Raw genomic sequence first — 18,241 nt, forward strand, 5'->3', positions numbered from 1 at the left:
AAAAAAAAAAAAAAAAAAAAAAAAATAATTAGCCAGGCATAGTGGTTTGCACCTCCAGTCCCAGCTACTCTGGAGGCTGAGGCAGGAGAATTGCTTGGATCCAGGAGGCGGAGGTTGTAGTGAGCCAAAATCGCCCACTGCACTCCAGCCTGGGCGACAGCGAGACTTCGTCTCAGGAAAAAAAAAAAAAAAAAAAAAGAAAAAGAGACAAGTTCTTACTATGTTGGTCAGGCTGGTCTCAAACTCCTGGCCTCCAGTGATCCTCTCGCCTTGACCTCCCAAAGCTCTGGGATCACAGGCATAAGCCACTGCTCCTGGCCTCAGCAAGTCTTTATTTAGTCTGTTCCCAGGACAGATCCTCTCACTTTCTTCCATCTCTGGCCCCAGGTTTGACTATCCCAACCACCTCTTCACTAGGTGCTGCTCCCTCTACCCATCCTCCACCGAACAGCCAGAGGGATCTCTTTGAAACACATGTTGGTCAGCCCTCCCCTCTGCATCAAACCCTGCAGTGGCTCCCCAGTACTCCTGGCATCCAGGCCAAACGTCTCTAGGGTGCCTACAGCATGCTGCCTGGTCTGGCCCTCACCCACCTCTTGAAGCATCTCCCACTCTCCTGCATTCTCCCTGTGCGCCAGCTACCTTGTTCTCTTGCTGTTTTTCTTGAGTAGGCCAACTTGGACCTGCCTCAGGGCCTTTGCACTTGCTTGCTCACTCTGCCTGCAGTGCTCTTCTTGTAGCTCTCTGCAGTTCTTTTCTTTTTCTTTTTGGGGGACTGAGTCTCGTTCTGTCACCCAGGCTGGAGTGTAATGGCGTGATCTCAGCTCACTGCAACCTCGGCCTCCCAAGATCAAGGAATTCTCCTGCCTCACACTCCTGGATAGCTGGGATTACAGGTGCCCACCACCACGCCTGGCTAATTTTTGTATTTTTAGTAGAGACGGGGTTTCACTATGTTGGGCAGGCTGGTCTTGAACTCCCGACCTCAGGTGATCCACCTGCCTTGGGGTCCCAAAGTGCTGGGATGACAGGTGTGAGCCAGCTCGCCACTCTCTGTGCTTCTGAGTCCACTGTGTTTTCTCACTCAAATGTCTCTTCTCAGAGGCTTCCCCCACCTCCCCTATTGTGGACACCCAGACCTTTCCTACAGCACGGAAGGACTTATTCCGCCAGCTGCTGAGAAAGATGACAGCTGTCAGCCTGCAGCTGTCAGCGCTCTCTGGGAACTGCCTCAGCTGCTGAGAGCCTCTTGCCAAAGGCCAGCGCACCTCTGAGGAGCGGCTCATGTACGGGTATTAAGGCCCAGCCCCTCACCCCAACTGGGGACAACTGTGAATGGCCATCCTGGATTCCAAGTGCCTATGGGGCTGACTGGGGCCTTCTTTATTTATTTTATTATTATTTTTTTGAGATGGAGTTTCACCCTTGTTGCCCAGGCTGGAGTGCAATGGCACAATCTTGGCTCACTGCAATCTCCATCTCCCGGGTTCAAGCGATTCTCTTACCTCAGGCTCTTGAGTAGCTGGGATTACAGGCACCCGCTGCCATGCCTAGCTATTTTTTTTTTTTTTAGTAGAGACAGGGTTTCACCATGTTGGGCAGGCTGGTCTTGAACTCCTGACCTCAGGTGATCCACCCACCTTGGCCTCCCAAAGTGTTGGGATTACAGGCCTGAGCCCCTGTGCCCGACCTATTTTATTTTTCCTGAGACGGGGTCTTTCTCTGTTGCTCAGGCTGGAGCGCAGTGGCGCAATCTAGGCGCACTGCAGTCTCAACCTTCCAGACTCCAGCAATCCTCCCACCCGGACCTCCTGGTAGCTGGGACCGCAGGTGCGCACCACTATGCCTGGCTAAATTTTAATTTTTTTTTTTCAGCTTCCTCAGGTTGAATAATTTTTAAATTTTTTTTGTACAAACAGAGTCTCCTTATGTTGCCCAGGCTGGCCTCGAACTCCTGGGCTCAAGCAATCCTCCTGCCTCGGCCTCCCAAAGTGCTGGGATTATAGGCATGAGCCACTGTGCCCTGCCCAAGGCCTCCTTTAAACTTTAGTCCAACTTCTCGTCCTGCCAAATCTTGCTTCCTTTACCTCCCTAGACCCAAGAGGTATGGATCTTGGGGTACTTCCCATAAACTGCCTGCCTGAAAACATCCAAGTCAGAATCTGCTTCCCGGGAAAGCCGACTGCAACACCCAACACCTACAATAATCCCTTCCCCCTCTCTTATTGGCGATCTCACCTGTGGATACACCATTGTTACTGAAAGGGCTCAGTTAGCATTTACCGTCTCCCCCACTGAAATGCAGGGACTGGCCTGTCTTGGTCACAGTGTATCCCCAGTATCTGGTGCAGGGTCTGCCTCAGGAAGGGACAGGCAAGGAATGTGAAGGGAGCATCCAGCCTTTTCCCACGGCTTGGATCCAAGTGAACTGAAAAGTGCTCTTAGAAGCTGGGAGTCAAGAGATTGGTTAGAAATAGACGGTAGGGGCCGGGCTCCGGGGCTCATGCCTATAATCCCAGCACTTTGGGAGGCCAAGGTGGGCGGATCACCAGGTCAGGAGATTGAGACCATCCTGACTAACACGGTGAAACCATGGGGGACAAAGTGAGACTTCATCTGAACAAAAAAAAAAAAAAAAAAAAGAAAAAAGAAAAAGAAGGCCGGGCGCGGTGGCTCACGCCTGTAATCCCAGCACTTTGGGAGGCCGAGGCGGGTGGATCACGAGGTCAAGAGATCGAGACCATCCTGGTCAACATGGTGAAACCCCGTCTCTACTAAAACTACAAAACATTAGCTGGGCATGGTGGCACGTGCCTGTAATCCCAGCTACTCAGGAGGCTGAGGCAGGAGAATTGCCTGAACCCAGGAGGCGGAGGTTGCGGTGAGCCGAAATCGAGCCATTGCACTCCAGCCTGGGTAACAAGAGAAAACCCCGGTCTCAAAAAAAAAAAAAAAAAAAGAAATGCAGTGAAAGGGTTGAAGGCAGAGTGTGTGAGATGACGGAGCAATTTCAGGGCTGTGGACAGGAGGGCGCAGAGCCCCTGATGGCAGGACCCCTCGTGCCCTCCTCTTCCCCCGGGGCTCTCACAGGCCACGCGCAGCTCCAGCGTCTTGGAGAGCTGCACGTCCTCCGCGGCGTCGTAGTCTTCCACTCTGCAGCCGTAGGTCCCACTCTGGCCCCGGGTCACCCCCTCCAGCGTCAAGTTTCCCTCAAGATTCACATTCAGCACTTCCTCCTGCTTGTCCTGGGAGACGGGGGACAAGGAACCTGGCTCAGAAGCCACCCTGGTTCAGCAGGGTTATGCTAGGTCAGAAGCCATCAGGTTAGGGACATGCTAACCCAGACCCTAACAGGGGTCAGGGGTCATCAGGTCAGGTTGCATGCTAAATCCTGACTCTCTCAAATCAGCAGTCGGTCAGAGGTTGTGGACCACCAGATCAGGTGGCTGCCTAAGCCAGGGGCCTCCCAGGTCCCACATTAGAAGTTATGCAGGTTAGTAGGTCACAGAGGTCAGGGGCTGGGGGGTGGATCCCAGAGGGACCCTTGGGTGGGTCACCTGAAGGCGGAAAAGCGTGTACTCCGGGCTGGGGCTGCCGTCACCCCGGCAGAGCAGCTGGACAGTGTCACCCTCGCGCACCCAGCCCGCTGGGGTGGACGGGCTGCCCACCCAGAACTGCACGTGCTCCGTGGGATCTAAGGGAAGGGCCAGGAGATGAGAATCATCATCAGGGGAAGGGTCAAGGTTAGAGTACAGGTGAGGGGTCAACCCTGCATCCCAGGAGAGGGCTATGGCAGGTCAAGGTTAGGGTCATAGGTTTCAAGCCTCAGGGTCATGCTTATTCAGAGATGAAGTGCCAGAGTTCAGAGGTTGAAATAAACTGGGAGTCTAGGTCCAGGGTCAGAGGTCCCTGTGGGCAACAGGCCAGTGTGAGACGTGGGGCCAGCTGTCATAGGGGGCCCCAGTTCAGGGTGAGAGGGTGGAAGGCACCGTTTAGTCATAAACTCCATGGAGGCCAGGGTGCTCAGTGGAGGTTAGAGGTCAGAGGTCAGAGGTCAGGATGGGGCTTGTAGAGGCCAGAGGTCAGTGGCCAGCACTAGCACATTTTTTTGGCATGAAGTAGGGAGGTGGAGGGCCAGAGGGGAGTGTGAGGCCACCGGCTGGAGGGTCAGGCCTCAGTGAGGTGTGCACCCTAAGATCAGAGGTCAGAGGCCAGCACAGACTCACAGTGTAAGGTGAGCTGGAAGGTGCGGCTGTCCAGGCGGCCATGGTGGCCCTCGGGCAGGCTGTAGTGAGCAGCACAGTGGAAGGTGGCGTCTCGGTCGGCCTTGCGGAGCCGCAGGTAGAGGGTGCTCATGAGGGACAACAGGCCGGAGGCCTCCTTGACGGTGCGGCTGGTCATGTAACCCTCTGGGACAGACAGGGGGAGGTGTCGCTCAGCCAGGCCCCACCGCCCACCCCAGCCCACACCCCACTAAGCTCCCGCGCCGCTCACCTGGGTTCATCTCCACGGGCACTGCCAGGGGCTGCCCGTTGCGATACCACGTGATCTTGGGGGCCGGGTTCCCATTCCTGCTATGGCAGGTGGCGATCTGAGGCAGACACAGGCGTGGCCCTGGGCTCGGAGCTGGGGCTCTGAAGTCGGGGCTCCTGCTCCCTCAGGAGTTCTCCCTACTGAGACTCAGGAGCTGTGCTCCTCACTCCCGACTCTCCCAGGACCCCCGAGTCTGAATTCCTAGTCCCCGACTCCTCAGACTGAAGACCAAGGATTCCAGGTCCCCCAGCTCTCTCCTTCCCAGGACATAAGCGTCTTCCCCCTCTGCCCCTCCTTTCTTTTTTTTTTTTTGTTGGGGGTGGGGGACAGAGTCTCGCTTTGTGGCCCAGGCTGGAGTGCAGTGGCATGATCTCAGCTCATTGCAGCCTTTGCCTCCCAGGTTCATGTGATTCTCATGCCTCAGCCTCCAGAGTAGCTGGGATTATAGTTGTGCACCACCACATCCGGCTAATTTTCTTCTCTTTAGTAGAGACAGGTTTCATTATGTTGGCCAGGCTGGTCCAGAACTCCTGACCTCAGGAGATCCTCTGAGGCCCTCCTCTGCCTCCCAAAATGCTGGGATTACAGGCGTGAGCCACCACGCCTCCTCCTTTATTACCCAGGGGTCCCCAGCCCCTCCTCCCTCAGGCCCAGGACTCCAGGCCTTTGTCCCCGCCTCCTCCAGAATCCTGTAACCAAGGTCCCTCCAGAGATACCTCCTGGGCAGAATCCTCCATCACAGACAGTGTCCCTCTGTTGGGGGAGACCTCGGTGGCCTCTGGCTTTGCTGTGAAAAAGACGTTCGTATCAGGAGCCCCTGCCCTGTGCCTCTCCCTGCCTGCCCCCCTTTGGGGGATGCCCGAGGACACTCACCAAACACGCTGAGCCGCGCGGTGGCTTCGGCAGTGCCCGCCGCCCCTGCCCTCACCACGCACATGTAGTCTCGCTCGTCGCCGACCTGGGCCTCAGCCAGCACCAGGCGCCCCCAGGGGTCCAGCTGGTATGGGGGACTGCGGCCCCTGCTGTCGTGCACTGTGACCTGGAGCTCCGAGCCCCGGCCCTGCATCTCCGCGGAGGCCAGGCGGGGGCGAGCTCCTGAGCGGTCAGTCTGCGGGCGCGCACGCGAGGGGGCGATCCTCAGCTTCTCTCTCTGTGGCTCCAGGCTCTGCCTCTTTTCCTCTCATTATGGCTCTCTCTGGTCCCTCTGTCCCTCCCCACCTCCTCCTGCCCCGGCCTCCTATTCTCCGTCTCAGCCGGCCCCATCCCTCCTCCTGTCTCTCCCTCTCCCACCTGTCCCTCATTTTCTCTCTTTAGTCCTCCCTGATCCCCCTAGTCCCCTGCTTTTTATCTTTTGAGATGGAGTCTCCCTCTGTTGCCCAGGCTGGAGCGCAGTGGCGCAATCTTGGCTCACTGCAACCTCTGCCTCCTGGGTTCAAGTGATTTTCCTGCCTCAGCCACCCAAGTAGCTGGGATTACAGGCATCCGCCACCACATCCGGCTAATTTTTATATTTTTATAGAGATGGTGTTTCATCATATTGGTCAGGCTGGTCTTGAACTCCCGACCTCCGGTGATCTGCCTGCCTGGGCCTCCCAAAGTGCTGGGATTACAGGCGGTAATCACTACGCCTGGCCTCTCCTGCTTTCTTGGTGTCTGTCTCTCTCTGATTGTTCTCTCTCTCAGGAGCCCGCAGTCCACAGCACGACCACGTCATTCTAGACTCAGCCGCGCTCAAACACGGGGCACCCTACAGATTCCTTCCCCTCGGTGGGACTCAGCAACCCCACCTGTAACACAGAGTGTGGCTTGGTGGATCTCTACAGGCCATAGGCACTGATGAGAGAATGACCCTGTTCGGCCCTGCTGTGTCCTGACTCCAGCCCCCTCCGCCTCCCCCGACCCCAGCCCCAAGCACTCACAAGGAACCATTCCAGCACATAATGGTCGTGGGTTCCCGTAGGGGTGCAGTCCAGGGTGACGGGCTCTCCCCGCATCACCTCCACCAATGGAGGCACAGACAGGTGCACCTCCGCCTGGGCATCTGCAAGAGGGCAACTGAGCCATTGTCCCCCAAACCAAGAGGAGGAGCCCTCCAGACAGGGTTCCTTCTACCCCGGGACCCAGGTGTCCAGGCCCCCAGCACCTCCTCCCTCAGACCCAGGAGTCCGGGTCCCCAGCCCCTCCTCCCTCAGACCCAGGAGTCCAGGCCCCCAGCCCTCATTCCTGAGGTCATCTCGCCTGCATCCCTTCTGCATCTCTGGTCTCAGACGCATCTCTCTCTGCACTTACAGAGCCCAGGGCTCCTTCTGGGCTGCACAGGGCCTTGCAGCCTCCGAGGAACACTCGTGGGGTAATCCTGCACCTGCCCTTGCTGCCCCTCCCCAGGGCAGGACCAGGCCTGGCACAGCCATTCGCCTCCAGCACCCTGGGCAGGGCCATCTCTGTGATGCTGGTTAAATGTCTCTCTCCATCCTAGTCTCCACCTCTGCGTGTGTCTCTCCTTTTGGGTCTCCATCTCTGTCCCTGTCTCTGTCTCTCTCTGCACCTGCACCTCTCAGCTCCCAGGTTTCTTCTGCCCTCTCATGAGTGGGGGGCTGGGGTGTGGGCTGCAGCTGGGCCTGGAGCTTAGGCGGGATGGGTGTGTGGGGGTGGTGAGGGGGGACAGGGCTGGGCAGGTTTCAGGAATGTGGGAGGGACAGGCTGGCTGAGACCTGCCCGGCCTGGAGCCAGAGCCCCCCACCGCCTCTTGGCCCCCCTCTCCATTTGATACAACAGCAAATCGGATAAGGTGAGTCATTTTGCAACAGGATAATGTTGAGGCCCAGGATCTTGGGAACTGGGGTGCCTGGACTCCTGGGAGCAGAGGGAGAGGAGGCTGGTGCCTGATGGAGTCGTTCTTGTAGAAAAACCCCACCCTCTCTCACCCTCTGGGCTGGCATCCTGGTATCAGTTCTGTTCTTAGAACCTCCCTTCCCTTCCCCGCTCAGTCTGGCCCAGCCCTGCCCCTGGGGACCCACTGTTGACCGTGAATGTGCCAGGGTCCTGGATTCCCAGGCACTCACCTCTGGCCCCAGCCAGTCCCCAGGGAGGGGTGAAAGGGGCCAGGCGGGTGCCTAGGGCTGAGTCTGAGGCGCAGACAGCAAGTGCAGGCAGAGATTTCCTCTCTCTTTCCCAGTCCGGCATTTCTCTGTCCCTCTGTCCCTGGCCCCGCACCAGGGCTTCCTCTCTGTCTGTCCCCACGCAGGTGTGTGAATAGCTGAGGCCCCAGGAAGGGGGCCTGTCACTTGGAAACATTTTGTTCCACTGTCACTGCCTGGGGCTGGTGCTCCAGCCCCTTCCTGAGGGAGGCGGGTTCTTTATACTGGACTCTGGGAATTCCTAAGTATGTATGGATCGCTGGTGCTGGGACACGTGGTCCTCGATTCTCTAAAGGGTCCCAGGCCCTCTCAAAACTTGAGGACCTTTGAGGGAGGAAGGCCTAGGATTTTGATTCTCTGTGCCGTGGGGGAAGCCATTCTAGCCGCTGGAGGCCTGGACTCCTGGGTCTGAGGAAAGAGAGGCTGGGGGCCCAGATTCCAGGGCCTGAGGGAGGAGGCAGGTGGAACCCGGATTCCAGGGTGCCGAGTGGGAAGGGGGCTGGCTTCTCTGGTTGTCTCTGACCCACCGCCTGGGTATCCCCGGTTCTCCCGCCTGGCCGTGCCCAGATCTCTCACTGGAAGGCAAACCTTCCAACACTCCCGTATCCCTCCTCCTTGGGGTCCCCACATTTTGCTTCCTGGAGTCAGCGTAAAGCCCCTTCTCCTTGCTTTCCTGGGGTCTCCAGGGGCCTCCCCCCAGTCCCACCTTGCTCTCAGACTGAACCATACCTGGGTGCGCCGCCAGCAGGACTGCGAGCAACAGCGCCCCGCACGCCCAGGCCGGTGCGTCCGGGGGCTCCATGTTCACGGCGGCGGCGGCGGCGACTGAGTCCCGGCTGCAGCTCGGCCGCTGCGGGGCTGGGAGCCAGAGGCCCCGCCCCCGGCAGCCCCGCCCCGCCCCGCCCCGCCCGCCAGGCCCCCCTCGTCCCCCCGTGCCCGGGCGCGGGGCCAGGACCTCCCACTGCCCGGAGCGGACCTCCCAGTGCACGGGGCCAGGCTCGGGGCTCCCTCCGCCCCCAAGCCCAGGGCTGTCCCGGGTAACTGACCAGCGCCCGCAGCGGGGGTCCTGATCGACCCATGTAGCCAGTGACCCGGGCTACGGTCTCCCCAGGCAATCGCGGACCCTCTCCCGGTTAGTCTGACTTGGGGACTCGTCCCCACTGGGACCAGCAGCCTAGGCTGGCATTGTCGATTTTAGCCAGCAGACCCCACTGCAACCGGTGGCCTGCACTGGCCTCTCCCAGTCTAACCAGTGGCCCCCAGCAGCTGCTCCCAGTATGTTTTCCCCTGTGGTCAGCGCTCTGGGCGGCTTTCCTCGTCTGCCCAGTCGCCTGGAATCAACCCGTTTAACCTCTTAACTCCAACGGTCTTCAAATCCAGTTCCTCCTAGGCCACTTTGATGATGCGGCTGGGGGTGGGGTGCGGGGTGCTCACCCATGGAAGGCCCGCCCACTCGTCCCCCAATCCAGAGAATCCCAGGAATGCCACCCTCCCTTTCTCCTTCCCGCTCTCGGCTCGACTCCCTCGAAACCTCGTGGGGAGGGGAGGAGTCGGGCTGGCGGGAGCAGGTGAGGAGGTTCGGGAGGAGGCCAGGGCACCTGCGGGGAGGGGGAGGAGTCCAGCAGCGGCAAGGAAGGGTGGGGTCACAGGTCCGACCGCACGAGGCCCCTACAGGCCAGGTCAGACTCGGACAAAATCCCCCACTAGATGTCACTAGTTACCTGAAAGAAGCTAGCCAGGGCCAGTGGTCGGAAGGGGGGATGAGGGGGCTTTGCCTGTTCAGAAAACACAGAGAAGGCTTGGATTACAGGTGAACCTGGGAGTTACTAGACTGGTCAAGGTTGCTTTATCCATTGGCCACACGGGAGAGCAATGCTTTTGTTTTTTGTTTTTAGAGAGGGTCTTGCTCTGTCACTGAGGCTGGAGTGCAGTGGCGCAATCATAGCTCACTGAAAACTCCACCTCCTGGGCTCAATCAATCCTTCCACTTCAGCCTCCCAAGTAGCTGGGACTACAGGTGTGTGCTACCACACCTAGCTAATTTTTGTAGTTTTTCGTCATAGAAACAGGGTATTACTATGTTGCTCAGGCTGGTCTCCAACTCTCCTCTTGCCTTCCAAAGTGTTGGGATTACAGGCATAAGCCACTGAGTCCATCCGAGACAGCAACTGTTACACTGGAACAGATGACTGTTTAGGATTAGCTGTACCATCCCCTCCTCCAGGAAGCCCCGTCTGCCTTCCCTGGCTGGGTCAGTTTCCCCCTTTGAGCTCCCCCACCTCAGCCCTGTACACTCTGGGGAGTCCCTGGCTGGGGATGGGTTGTCCCCCTCAGTGGACTGTGAGCCTATGAGGGCAGGGCTAGGGATGTCTTGATCACTGTGGTGAGCTAAGGGCTCCTCCCCTGGGCACCCCGCCCAGCACAAGACCAGGCGCAGTGCAGGCGCTCAGGGAAGGTTTGCAAGGCACACAAGCTCACGTGCAGATTCCACCCAAACTGGAGCATCCCAGGATACACAACACAAACGAACTCATGGGTATTTTGTTCCCATTTTACAAAACAGCTGAAGCCTAGAAGGGTTAAGTACCATGCCCAAAGTCACGCAGCTGAAATGTGGACCCAGATACTGGATATTTCAGTTTGGAAATGATGCTATTAATACCATAGACTGAGACCAGGTGCGGAGGTGGCTCACACCTGTAATCCCAGCACTTTGGGAGGCCGAGCCAGTGGGATCATTTGAGTTTAGGAGTTCGAGACCAGCCTGACCAACACGGTGAAACCGTGTCTCTAGTAAAAATACAGAATTAGCCGGGCATGGTGGCGCATGCCTGTAATCCCAGCTACTCAGGAGGCTGAGGCAGGCAAATCACTTGAACCCAGGAGATGGAGGTTGCAGTGAGCCGAGATCGCGCCATTGCACTCCAGCCTGGGAAATAAGAGTGAAACTCCGTCTCAAAAAAAAAAAAAAAAAAAAAAAAACCTAGCCAGCTGAGGCTCTAGGTGAGGAAGGACAACTCTGCGGCTCATGTATGAAGGAGAAAAGTCAGAAACATCAAACAGCAGCCGTGGCCCCTTGCAGACTTGCAGAAACCAGTCTCGTAACATCATCTGCGTTTGTCCCCTGTAATTTAGTCTCACAAAACAGCCTGAGGGATCCCTGTTGAATGTGAGTCAATTCATGTCACTCTTCTGCCCCAGGGTCCTCCCAGGACTTCTGTCTCACTCAGGGTAAAAGCTGAGGTCCAGGCCAGGCTCAGGGGCTCACGTCTGTAATCCCAGCAATTTGGGAGCCTGAGGCGGGAGGATCATGTGAGCTTGGGAGTTTGAGACCAGCCTGGGCAACATAGCGGAATGCTGTCTCTACAAAAAATACAAAAATTAACTGGGTGTGGTGGTGCATGCCTGTAGTCCCAGCTAAATGGGAGGCTGAGGCGTGAGGATCCATCACTGGAGCCTGGAAGGTCAGGGCTGCAGTGAGCTGTGATCGCACCATTGCACTCCAGCCTAGGTGAAAGAGTAAAACCCTGTCTCAGACAAAATCAAATCAAATCAAATAGCAACTCCTTTTATCCCAGCCACTCCTTATTTCTCTTAGCTTGCATTTTCCTTGATAGCATCTATTGCTGCCAGATAAATTATGTTTGGTTATTTTTTGTTTACCTTGTCCAGAATTTGCAAAAGAACAGGAACTTGCTTTTGTCCACCGCTGCATCTCCAGTGTCTAGAACAGTGCTTGGCATGAGGAGGGGATGCGTAAATACTTGTGGACTGAATTCAATAACATTCTCATTCCATCCACTCTGTCACATGTATAGATGTGTGTGTATGTGTGTGTGTGTGTATCTGTGTGTATTTTGTTGTTTTTGAGATGGAGTCTTGCTCTGTTGCCCAGGCTGGAGTGCAATGGCACGATCTTAGCTCACTGCAACCTCCGCCTCCCAGGTTCAAGTGATTCTCCTGCCTCAGCTTCCCAAGTAGCTGGGATTACAGGCACGTGCCACCACGCCTGGCTAATTTTTTTGTATTTTTAGTACAGACGGGGTTTCATTGTGTTAGGATGGTCTGGTCTTGATCTCCTGATCTCATGATATGCCCAGTTTGGCCTCCTAAAGTGCTGGGATTACAGGCATAAGCCACCACGCCTGGCCATCCTCATATATTTTAACTTGTAAGACTTTCTCTTCTGAAACTGGGCTCAAGTGATCCTCCTGCCTCGGCTTCCCAAAGTGCTGGGATTACAGGTGTGAGCCACCACGCTTGGCCAGACTTACTTTTTCATTTTCCTGAGACAGAGTTTCACTTTCGTTGCCCAGGCTGGACTGCAATGGCGTGATCTTGGCTCACTGCAATCTCGGCCTCCCAAGTTCAAGCAATTCTCCTGCCTCAGCCTTCCAAGTAGCTGGAGTTACAGGCATGTACCATCACGCCCAACTAACGTTGTATTTTTAGTAGACGTGGGGTTTTTCCATGTTGGCCAGGCTGGTTTCAAACCCCTGACCTCAGGTGATCCACCCACCTCAGCCTCCCAAAGTGTTGGATTACAGGCATGAGCCACTTCACCCAGCCCCTTCCACACTTTTGAATATTGCAAAAGAATCAGGAATTGGCCATCTGTTTCAGCCATGCATGGCAACTGGGACAGATTCTGTTTTCCAAAGATGGCTACAACAATCTTTTTTTTCCTTTTTGAGACAGGGTCTTGGTCTGTCACCTAGGTTGGAGTGCAATGGCATGATCGTGGTTCACTGCAGCCTCGTCCTCCACGACTCAAGTGATCCTCTCACCTCAGCCTCCTGAGTAGCTGTGAGTACAGGTGTGTGCCACCACTCCTAGTTTTGTTTTTTGGTAGGAATGGGGTTTCACCACGTTGCAACAATCTCTTTCATCCCACATGTGTTTCTACAATCAGAGCCTGATACTCTTTCCATCAAGAGGTGGGGTCCATGGCACCCTTCTCTCAAATCTGTGCAGTTTGGTGACTTGCATGTAACCAACAGAATTCAGCTGAAGAGAAGTTGTGGAATCCCCAAACTGAGCTAGAAAAGGCCAAGTAGCTTCTGCCTGGGTCTTCAGCAGCCATATAAACAGTCTGACTACCTTGAGGCAGCCATGCTGTGGGGAAGCCCAAGCTGACCAGTGCAGAGACCACATGGTGGGGGAGGCCCTGAGACCACAAAGAGATGCCCACCTGTCCGGCACCTGCAGCCACCCTGCTTCAAGCATCACTGATTGCACCATTTGCATCCCGAGCCGGAACGAACCAGCCATGCCTTTCTCCAAATCCTGGCTCACAGCAACCGTAAGACCTAATGCAATGATTGCTGCTGTTTGCGGCCAAGTTGTGAAGTGATTTGTTACCGGCCACAGCTAATGAGAAGAGCAGCCACATCCTGTTCCTGGCGCAGCAGAGGCAGCAAGACAACTACAATGTTCTGTGGTCATCACTAGCATGACCCCATCAGACGGGTTCTGGGTGTGACTGTGGCTGTGGCACCACTACTGGCCAGCAGCCAGGATTCTTCCTGCTCACTTCCCAATCCTGATTCCCAGTTCACTCCTGGGATTTTGCGAGCGACCCCAGATCCTCTCCATAAATTCCCTTTCTGCCCCTGAGGTGGCGTCTGTTGCTCGGAACTAAATCTGTGATACATTCTTTCAAGCCTTTGGTCCGTTGGAATATTTTTCATCATTCAAAAAATTTTCTTTTCCTTTTTGAGACAGGGTCTTGCTCTGTTGCCCAGGCCGGAGTGCAGTGGTGTAATCTCAGCTCACTGCAGCCTTGACCTCCCGGGCTCAAGCCATCCTCCCACCTTAGCCTCCTGAGTAGCTAGGACTTACAGATATGTGCCACCATGCCTGGCTAATTTTTCCAAAATTTTTTGTAGAGGTGGAGTTTCATCATGCTGCTCAGGCTGGTCTCAAACTTCTGAGCTCAAGTGACCCGCCTGCCTCAACCTTCCGAAGTGCTGGGATTACAGCCATGAGCCACCACATCTGACTTCATCATCTTTGAAGTCTCCACTCAGACACTGCCTCTTCCTGGAAGCACTCTCTGACCTCCCAGGCTGACTCAGCTGCCCCCGCTAGGTTCCTACAACCCCCTGGGATTCCCTACCCCAGTCGTGCTCACTCTGGGTCATCACTATCTAGGTACAGGTCTCTTCTCTCTACTGGAAGGTGAGCCCTAGTGGGACAGTGATCGAGGCTTCCTGACCAGCATTTTAAACAAGGTGGAGGGAGGCTTCGGTCACTCCAAGATGAGTCATGAGGTGGTATCTCTTCTTCCTCAGCAAGAGTTAGACTGGAAATTACCAGTTATTCTGGGAGAAAGATGTCAGAGAGGAAGGAAGGACAGAGAGAGGGGTAAGAGCAGAGCGTGGCAGGGCAGGGTAGATGGCCATCAGGAAAATGTGTGGGCATTTTCACCAGAGACTTAACCTGGATGTCTGGGGCTGGGTCTAGGGATGATTTTTTTTCCTGTGATGGAGGGGGAAGGTTGGATGCCTGATTCTCTGAGAACTTGGGATTCTAGACTCCCAAATCCTGAGAGCAGGACTTCTGGGTATCACAGAGAAGCCTGGGGGCCCAGTTTCCTTTTTCTCCTCTTTTTTCTTTAAAGACAGGGTCTCGGCCTGTCGCCCAGGCTGGAGTGCTGTGGTGTGATCACAGCTCCTTGCAACGTTGGCTTCCCAGGCTCAGTCTTTCCCTTTTGGCCTCCCAAAGCCTTGGAATTACAAGTGTGAGCACTGTGCCGGATCCCAGATTTCATTAGAAGATCGGAGGGTGGAGGGGGCTGGGGGCCTGGACTCCTGGGTCTGAGGGTGGAGGGACTGGGGCCTGGACTCCTGGGTCTGAGGGAGGAGGGGCTGGGGCCTGGACTCCTGGGTCTGAGGGAGGAGGGGCTGGGGTCTGGACTCCTGGGTCTGAGGGAGGAGGGGCTGGGGGCCTGGACTCCTGGGTCTGAGGGAGGAAGGGCTGGGGTCTGGACTCCTGTGGGTCAGGTGGGGACCAGGCCCTGGGGACTGCCGTTTCCCAGTGCCTGCTGCTCTGTGCTACCCCCTGCTGGCCACTGCACTCTTTGCACCCTGGAGGACAGAGCAGGCTTGGCAGTTTATTTCCTATTCACCACCCCCTTCCAGACCCTGGGGTTCCCGTTAGCAGCACATCTCAGGGCCCTGCAGGCGGAGAGAGGAGTGGGTTAGATTAGGGCACTTGCAGGTGGAGGAGGTGGAGGAGGGGGAGTGGGCCAGGGAGGGTTAGGAGAGTGGACTCACCTGCCTCAGGCGGGGGCAGGGTCCTGGGCTCCCAGGGCAGCTGGAGGGGAGTTCCCCTTTAGAAGTTTCTGCAATGGAGAGCATTTGAGAGGGTGGTTGAGTCTCGGCATCCAGCCTTTCCTGCTTCTCCTCTTCCCTGTCCCCTTTATCTGGGACCTGGGAGTCCCAGAGCACCCTTCCAGGCCCTCCACTTACTCTGTAGCCCCTTCCCTGGCCTGGGGGCTGGAGGTGGCTTCTGGTGGGGCTGAGGCCACAGTCTTAATTCTTGGCAAGGGAAGAGGGGCCCGAAGTCTGGGGAAGGCCACAGGTGCCTGGGGGGAGGGGAGAAGATGAAGAAAGGTCCCGCTAGCTGCAGCCTGGGGCCTGGGGACGTCATTTCAGAGGACCTGGACAGGGGGACACATGACCGGACCCCCGGCCTTGTCCCCAGCCCATGCTGCCTTTTCCCTCTCGCCTCTAACTTGTGTAGGAAGAAGTTTGTCTGTTCACCTGTCCATCCATGTGTCCATCCCTTCTGCTCACTCCTGCGCCCCACACACGCCCCGAGCCTCTCCAATAGGACGGGCCTTCTCTCCCTTTCCCCTTCCCTGTCCCCTTCCTTCCTTTCCTTCCTTCCTTTCTTTTCCTTTTTCTTTCCTCTTTTTCATTCTTTTTTTTTTCTCTCTCTCCGTCTCTCTTCCTCCCTCCCTTCCTCCTTCTCTTCTTTCCTTCTTTTTAAAAACAAAAACAAACAAACAAAAAAAAACAGGCGCCAGTCACCGTGGCTCACATCTGTAATCCCAACACTTTGGGAGGCCGAGGTGGGCGGATCATCTGAGGTCAGGAGTTTGAGACCAGCCTGGTCAACATGGTGAAAAACCAGTCTCTACTAACAATACAAAATTAGCCAGCCGTGGAGGCATGCACCTGTAGTCCCAGCTACTTGGGAGGCTGAGGCAGGAGAATCGCTTGAACCCAGGAGGCAGAGGTTGCAGTGAGCTGAGATCATGCCACTGCACTCAGCCTGGGCAACAGAGCGAGACTCCGTCTCAAAAAAACCAAAAACCAAAAAACGAAAACAAAGTCTCACTCTGTTGCCTAGGCTGAAATGCAGCGATGCGACACAGCTCAGTGCAGCTCTGACCTCCTGGCCTCAAACCATCTTCCCACCTCAGCCTCCCAAAGTGCTGGGATTACAGGCAGGAGCCACTGCTCCAGGCCAAGGCCCTGTTCTCAGCTCTGAGAAGACAGCCATGAATAAGATGAGAAACTATCTTTGTCCTGGCGGAGCTGATGCTCTACTGAGCCTGAGCCTTGCAGTGACTGATCAGCTCCTGAAGAAGGCAATGCCTCAGAGCGTGTTCCATGTCCTGCAGAGCGCCTGGGAGAGAGGAAGATGCAGGGAAGCCTCTTGGAGATGGGATGACCCAGCTGATGCCTGAGTGCAAGAAGGAGCCAGAGGCTCCCAGTGGGTGGGGCCGGCTGACTAGCTGGAAGGGCAGCGAGCGTCCAGTGCTGCTGGAAAGGAGGTGGAGTGGGGGAGGTCAAGAGGTGGGGAAGGAGGTCACGTCTCCAGTCCCAGGTCTTTAGAGAGTCAAGAGGACTCTGGCTTGAGTTCTTGGAGCCCTGGGGAGGCAGTAGGAGTTTCCTCCTTTGTCTTTTTTTGAGATGGAGTTTTTGCTGCGTCACCCAGCCTGAGTGCAGTGGCACCATCTTGGCTCACTGCAGCTTTCAGCTCCTGGGTTCAAGTGATTCTCCTGCCTCAGTCGCCCGAGTAGCTGGGATTACGGGCGCTGGCCACCACACCCAGCTAATTTTTGTATTTTTTAGTAGAAATGGGGTTTCACTATGTTGGCTGTGGTCTTGAACTCCTCACCTAAAGCGATCTATCCACCTCAGCCTCCCAAAGTGCGGAGATTACAGGTGTGAACCACCGCGCCCGGCCGCCAGTGGGGATTTCTGAGACGTGAGGGATATGACCCAGGTTACAGATGACTGATCTCGCTGGCCTCATCAAAACTCATGGAGAGGGTAGACGAAGCGGCTAATACCAGTAATCCCAGCACTTTGGGAGGCTGAGGCAGGAGGACCACTTAGGCCAGGAGTTACAGACTAACTTGGGCAACACAGTGAAACTCTGTCTCTAATTAAATCAAAAACTTTAAAAAGGCCGGGCTGAGTGGCTCACGCCTATAATCCCAGCAATTTGGGAGGCTGAGGTGGGCAGATCATGAGGTCAAGAGATCAAGACCACCCTGGCCAACATGGTGAAAACCCATCTCAACTAAAAATACAAAAATTAGCTGAGTGTGGGGGCCTGTGCCTGTAGTCCCAGCTACTCGTGAGGCTGAGGCAGAACTGCTTGAACCCGGGAGTCAGAGGTTGCTGTGAGCTGAGATCGTGCCATTGCACTCCAGCCTGGCGACAGAGCAAGACTCTGTCTCAAAAGAAAACAAAAACCAGCCCGTGGGGCTTGTGCCAGGCTGGTCCCCGTTATCCCCATGGATACCCTGAGGGCCAGAGAGATCCCCAGTGGTCAGTGGGGTGAGGAGATGCAGCTCAATGGCAGTGTTGAATCCGAAAGGTAGGTTTCTCAGATGGAGAAAGCAGTGTGCAGAGAGCAAGCCCAGTGGACACAGCACCATACACAGATCACAACCACAGTGACACTGCCCACTGACACAGTCCCACCACATCCAGTGTCCACAGCAGCTCCACCCCCATCTCTGAAAAACAATTTAAAAATGAGCCAGGTGTGGTGATGTGCACCTGTGGTCCCACCTACTCTGGGGGCTAAGAAGGGAGGATCACTTGAGCCTAGGAGATTGAGGCCATAGTGAGCTGTGACTGCACCACTGCACTCCAGCCTGGGTGACAGAGGCCCCATTTAAAAAAAAAGAAAAAAGCAGTGCCTGGTACCTAGCAAAAGTTACGACAGGCCGGGTGCGGTGGCTCACACCTGTAATCCCAGCACTTTGGGAGGCCAAGGCGGGTGGATCACCTGAGGTCAAGAGTGTGAGACCACCCTGGCCAACACGGTGAAGCCCCGTCTCTACTAAAAATACAAAAATTAGCCTGGTGTGATGGTAGGCACCTGTCGTCCCAGCTACTTGGGAGGCTGAGGCACAAGAATCGCTTGAACCCGGGAGGCGGAGGTTGCAGTGAGCCAGGATCATGTTACTCCTGCACTCCAGCCTGGGTGACAAGAGCAAAACTCCATCTCAAAACAGAAAAAAAAAAGTGATGACAGTTGCCTTGCTGAGAAGCAGCAAACCCAAGGCTGTCTCTTCCGTGGTATGTTCTGAAGAATGAGAG

General features: G+C 55.8%; 2 protein-coding genes across 2 annotated transcripts in view; both read right to left on the minus strand.

Annotated features, from left to right (window-relative positions):
• BCAM (basal cell adhesion molecule (Lutheran blood group)) overlaps positions 1-8,536 on the minus strand; it is a 12,605-nt gene extending 4,069 nt beyond the window's left edge. Inside the window, exons 1-8 of the mRNA XM_032262697.1 lie at positions 8,400-8,536; positions 6,453-6,574; positions 5,407-5,641; positions 5,250-5,320; positions 4,495-4,591; positions 4,227-4,409; positions 3,558-3,694; positions 3,089-3,245 (exon numbers count right to left, since the gene is read on the minus strand). Coding sequence (XP_032118588.1) covers positions 3,089-3,245; positions 3,558-3,694; positions 4,227-4,409; positions 4,495-4,591; positions 5,250-5,320; positions 5,407-5,641; positions 6,453-6,574; positions 8,400-8,472 — 1,075 coding nt within the window. The 5' untranslated portion in view covers positions 8,473-8,536. The remainder of the gene's footprint in view (positions 1-3,088; positions 3,246-3,557; positions 3,695-4,226; positions 4,410-4,494; positions 4,592-5,249; positions 5,321-5,406; positions 5,642-6,452; positions 6,575-8,399) is intronic.
• Positions 8,537-14,764: 6,228 nt separating this feature from the next.
• The window catches only part of CBLC (Cbl proto-oncogene C), a 17,015-nt gene continuing 13,538 nt past the window's right edge, over positions 14,765-18,241 (minus strand). The window contains exons 9-11 of the mRNA XM_032262848.1: positions 15,143-15,258; positions 14,948-15,103; positions 14,765-14,848 (exon numbers count right to left, since the gene is read on the minus strand). Coding sequence (XP_032118739.1) covers positions 14,953-15,103; positions 15,143-15,258 — 267 coding nt within the window. The 3' untranslated portion in view covers positions 14,765-14,848; positions 14,948-14,952. The remainder of the gene's footprint in view (positions 14,849-14,947; positions 15,104-15,142; positions 15,259-18,241) is intronic.

The sequence above is a fragment of the Sapajus apella genome, unplaced genomic scaffold (genome assembly GCF_009761245.1).
Source record: "Sapajus apella isolate SASKATOON/1434 unplaced genomic scaffold, GSC_monkey_1.0 scaffold130, whole genome shotgun sequence".
Lineage (NCBI taxonomy): Eukaryota > Metazoa > Chordata > Mammalia > Primates > Cebidae > Sapajus > Sapajus apella.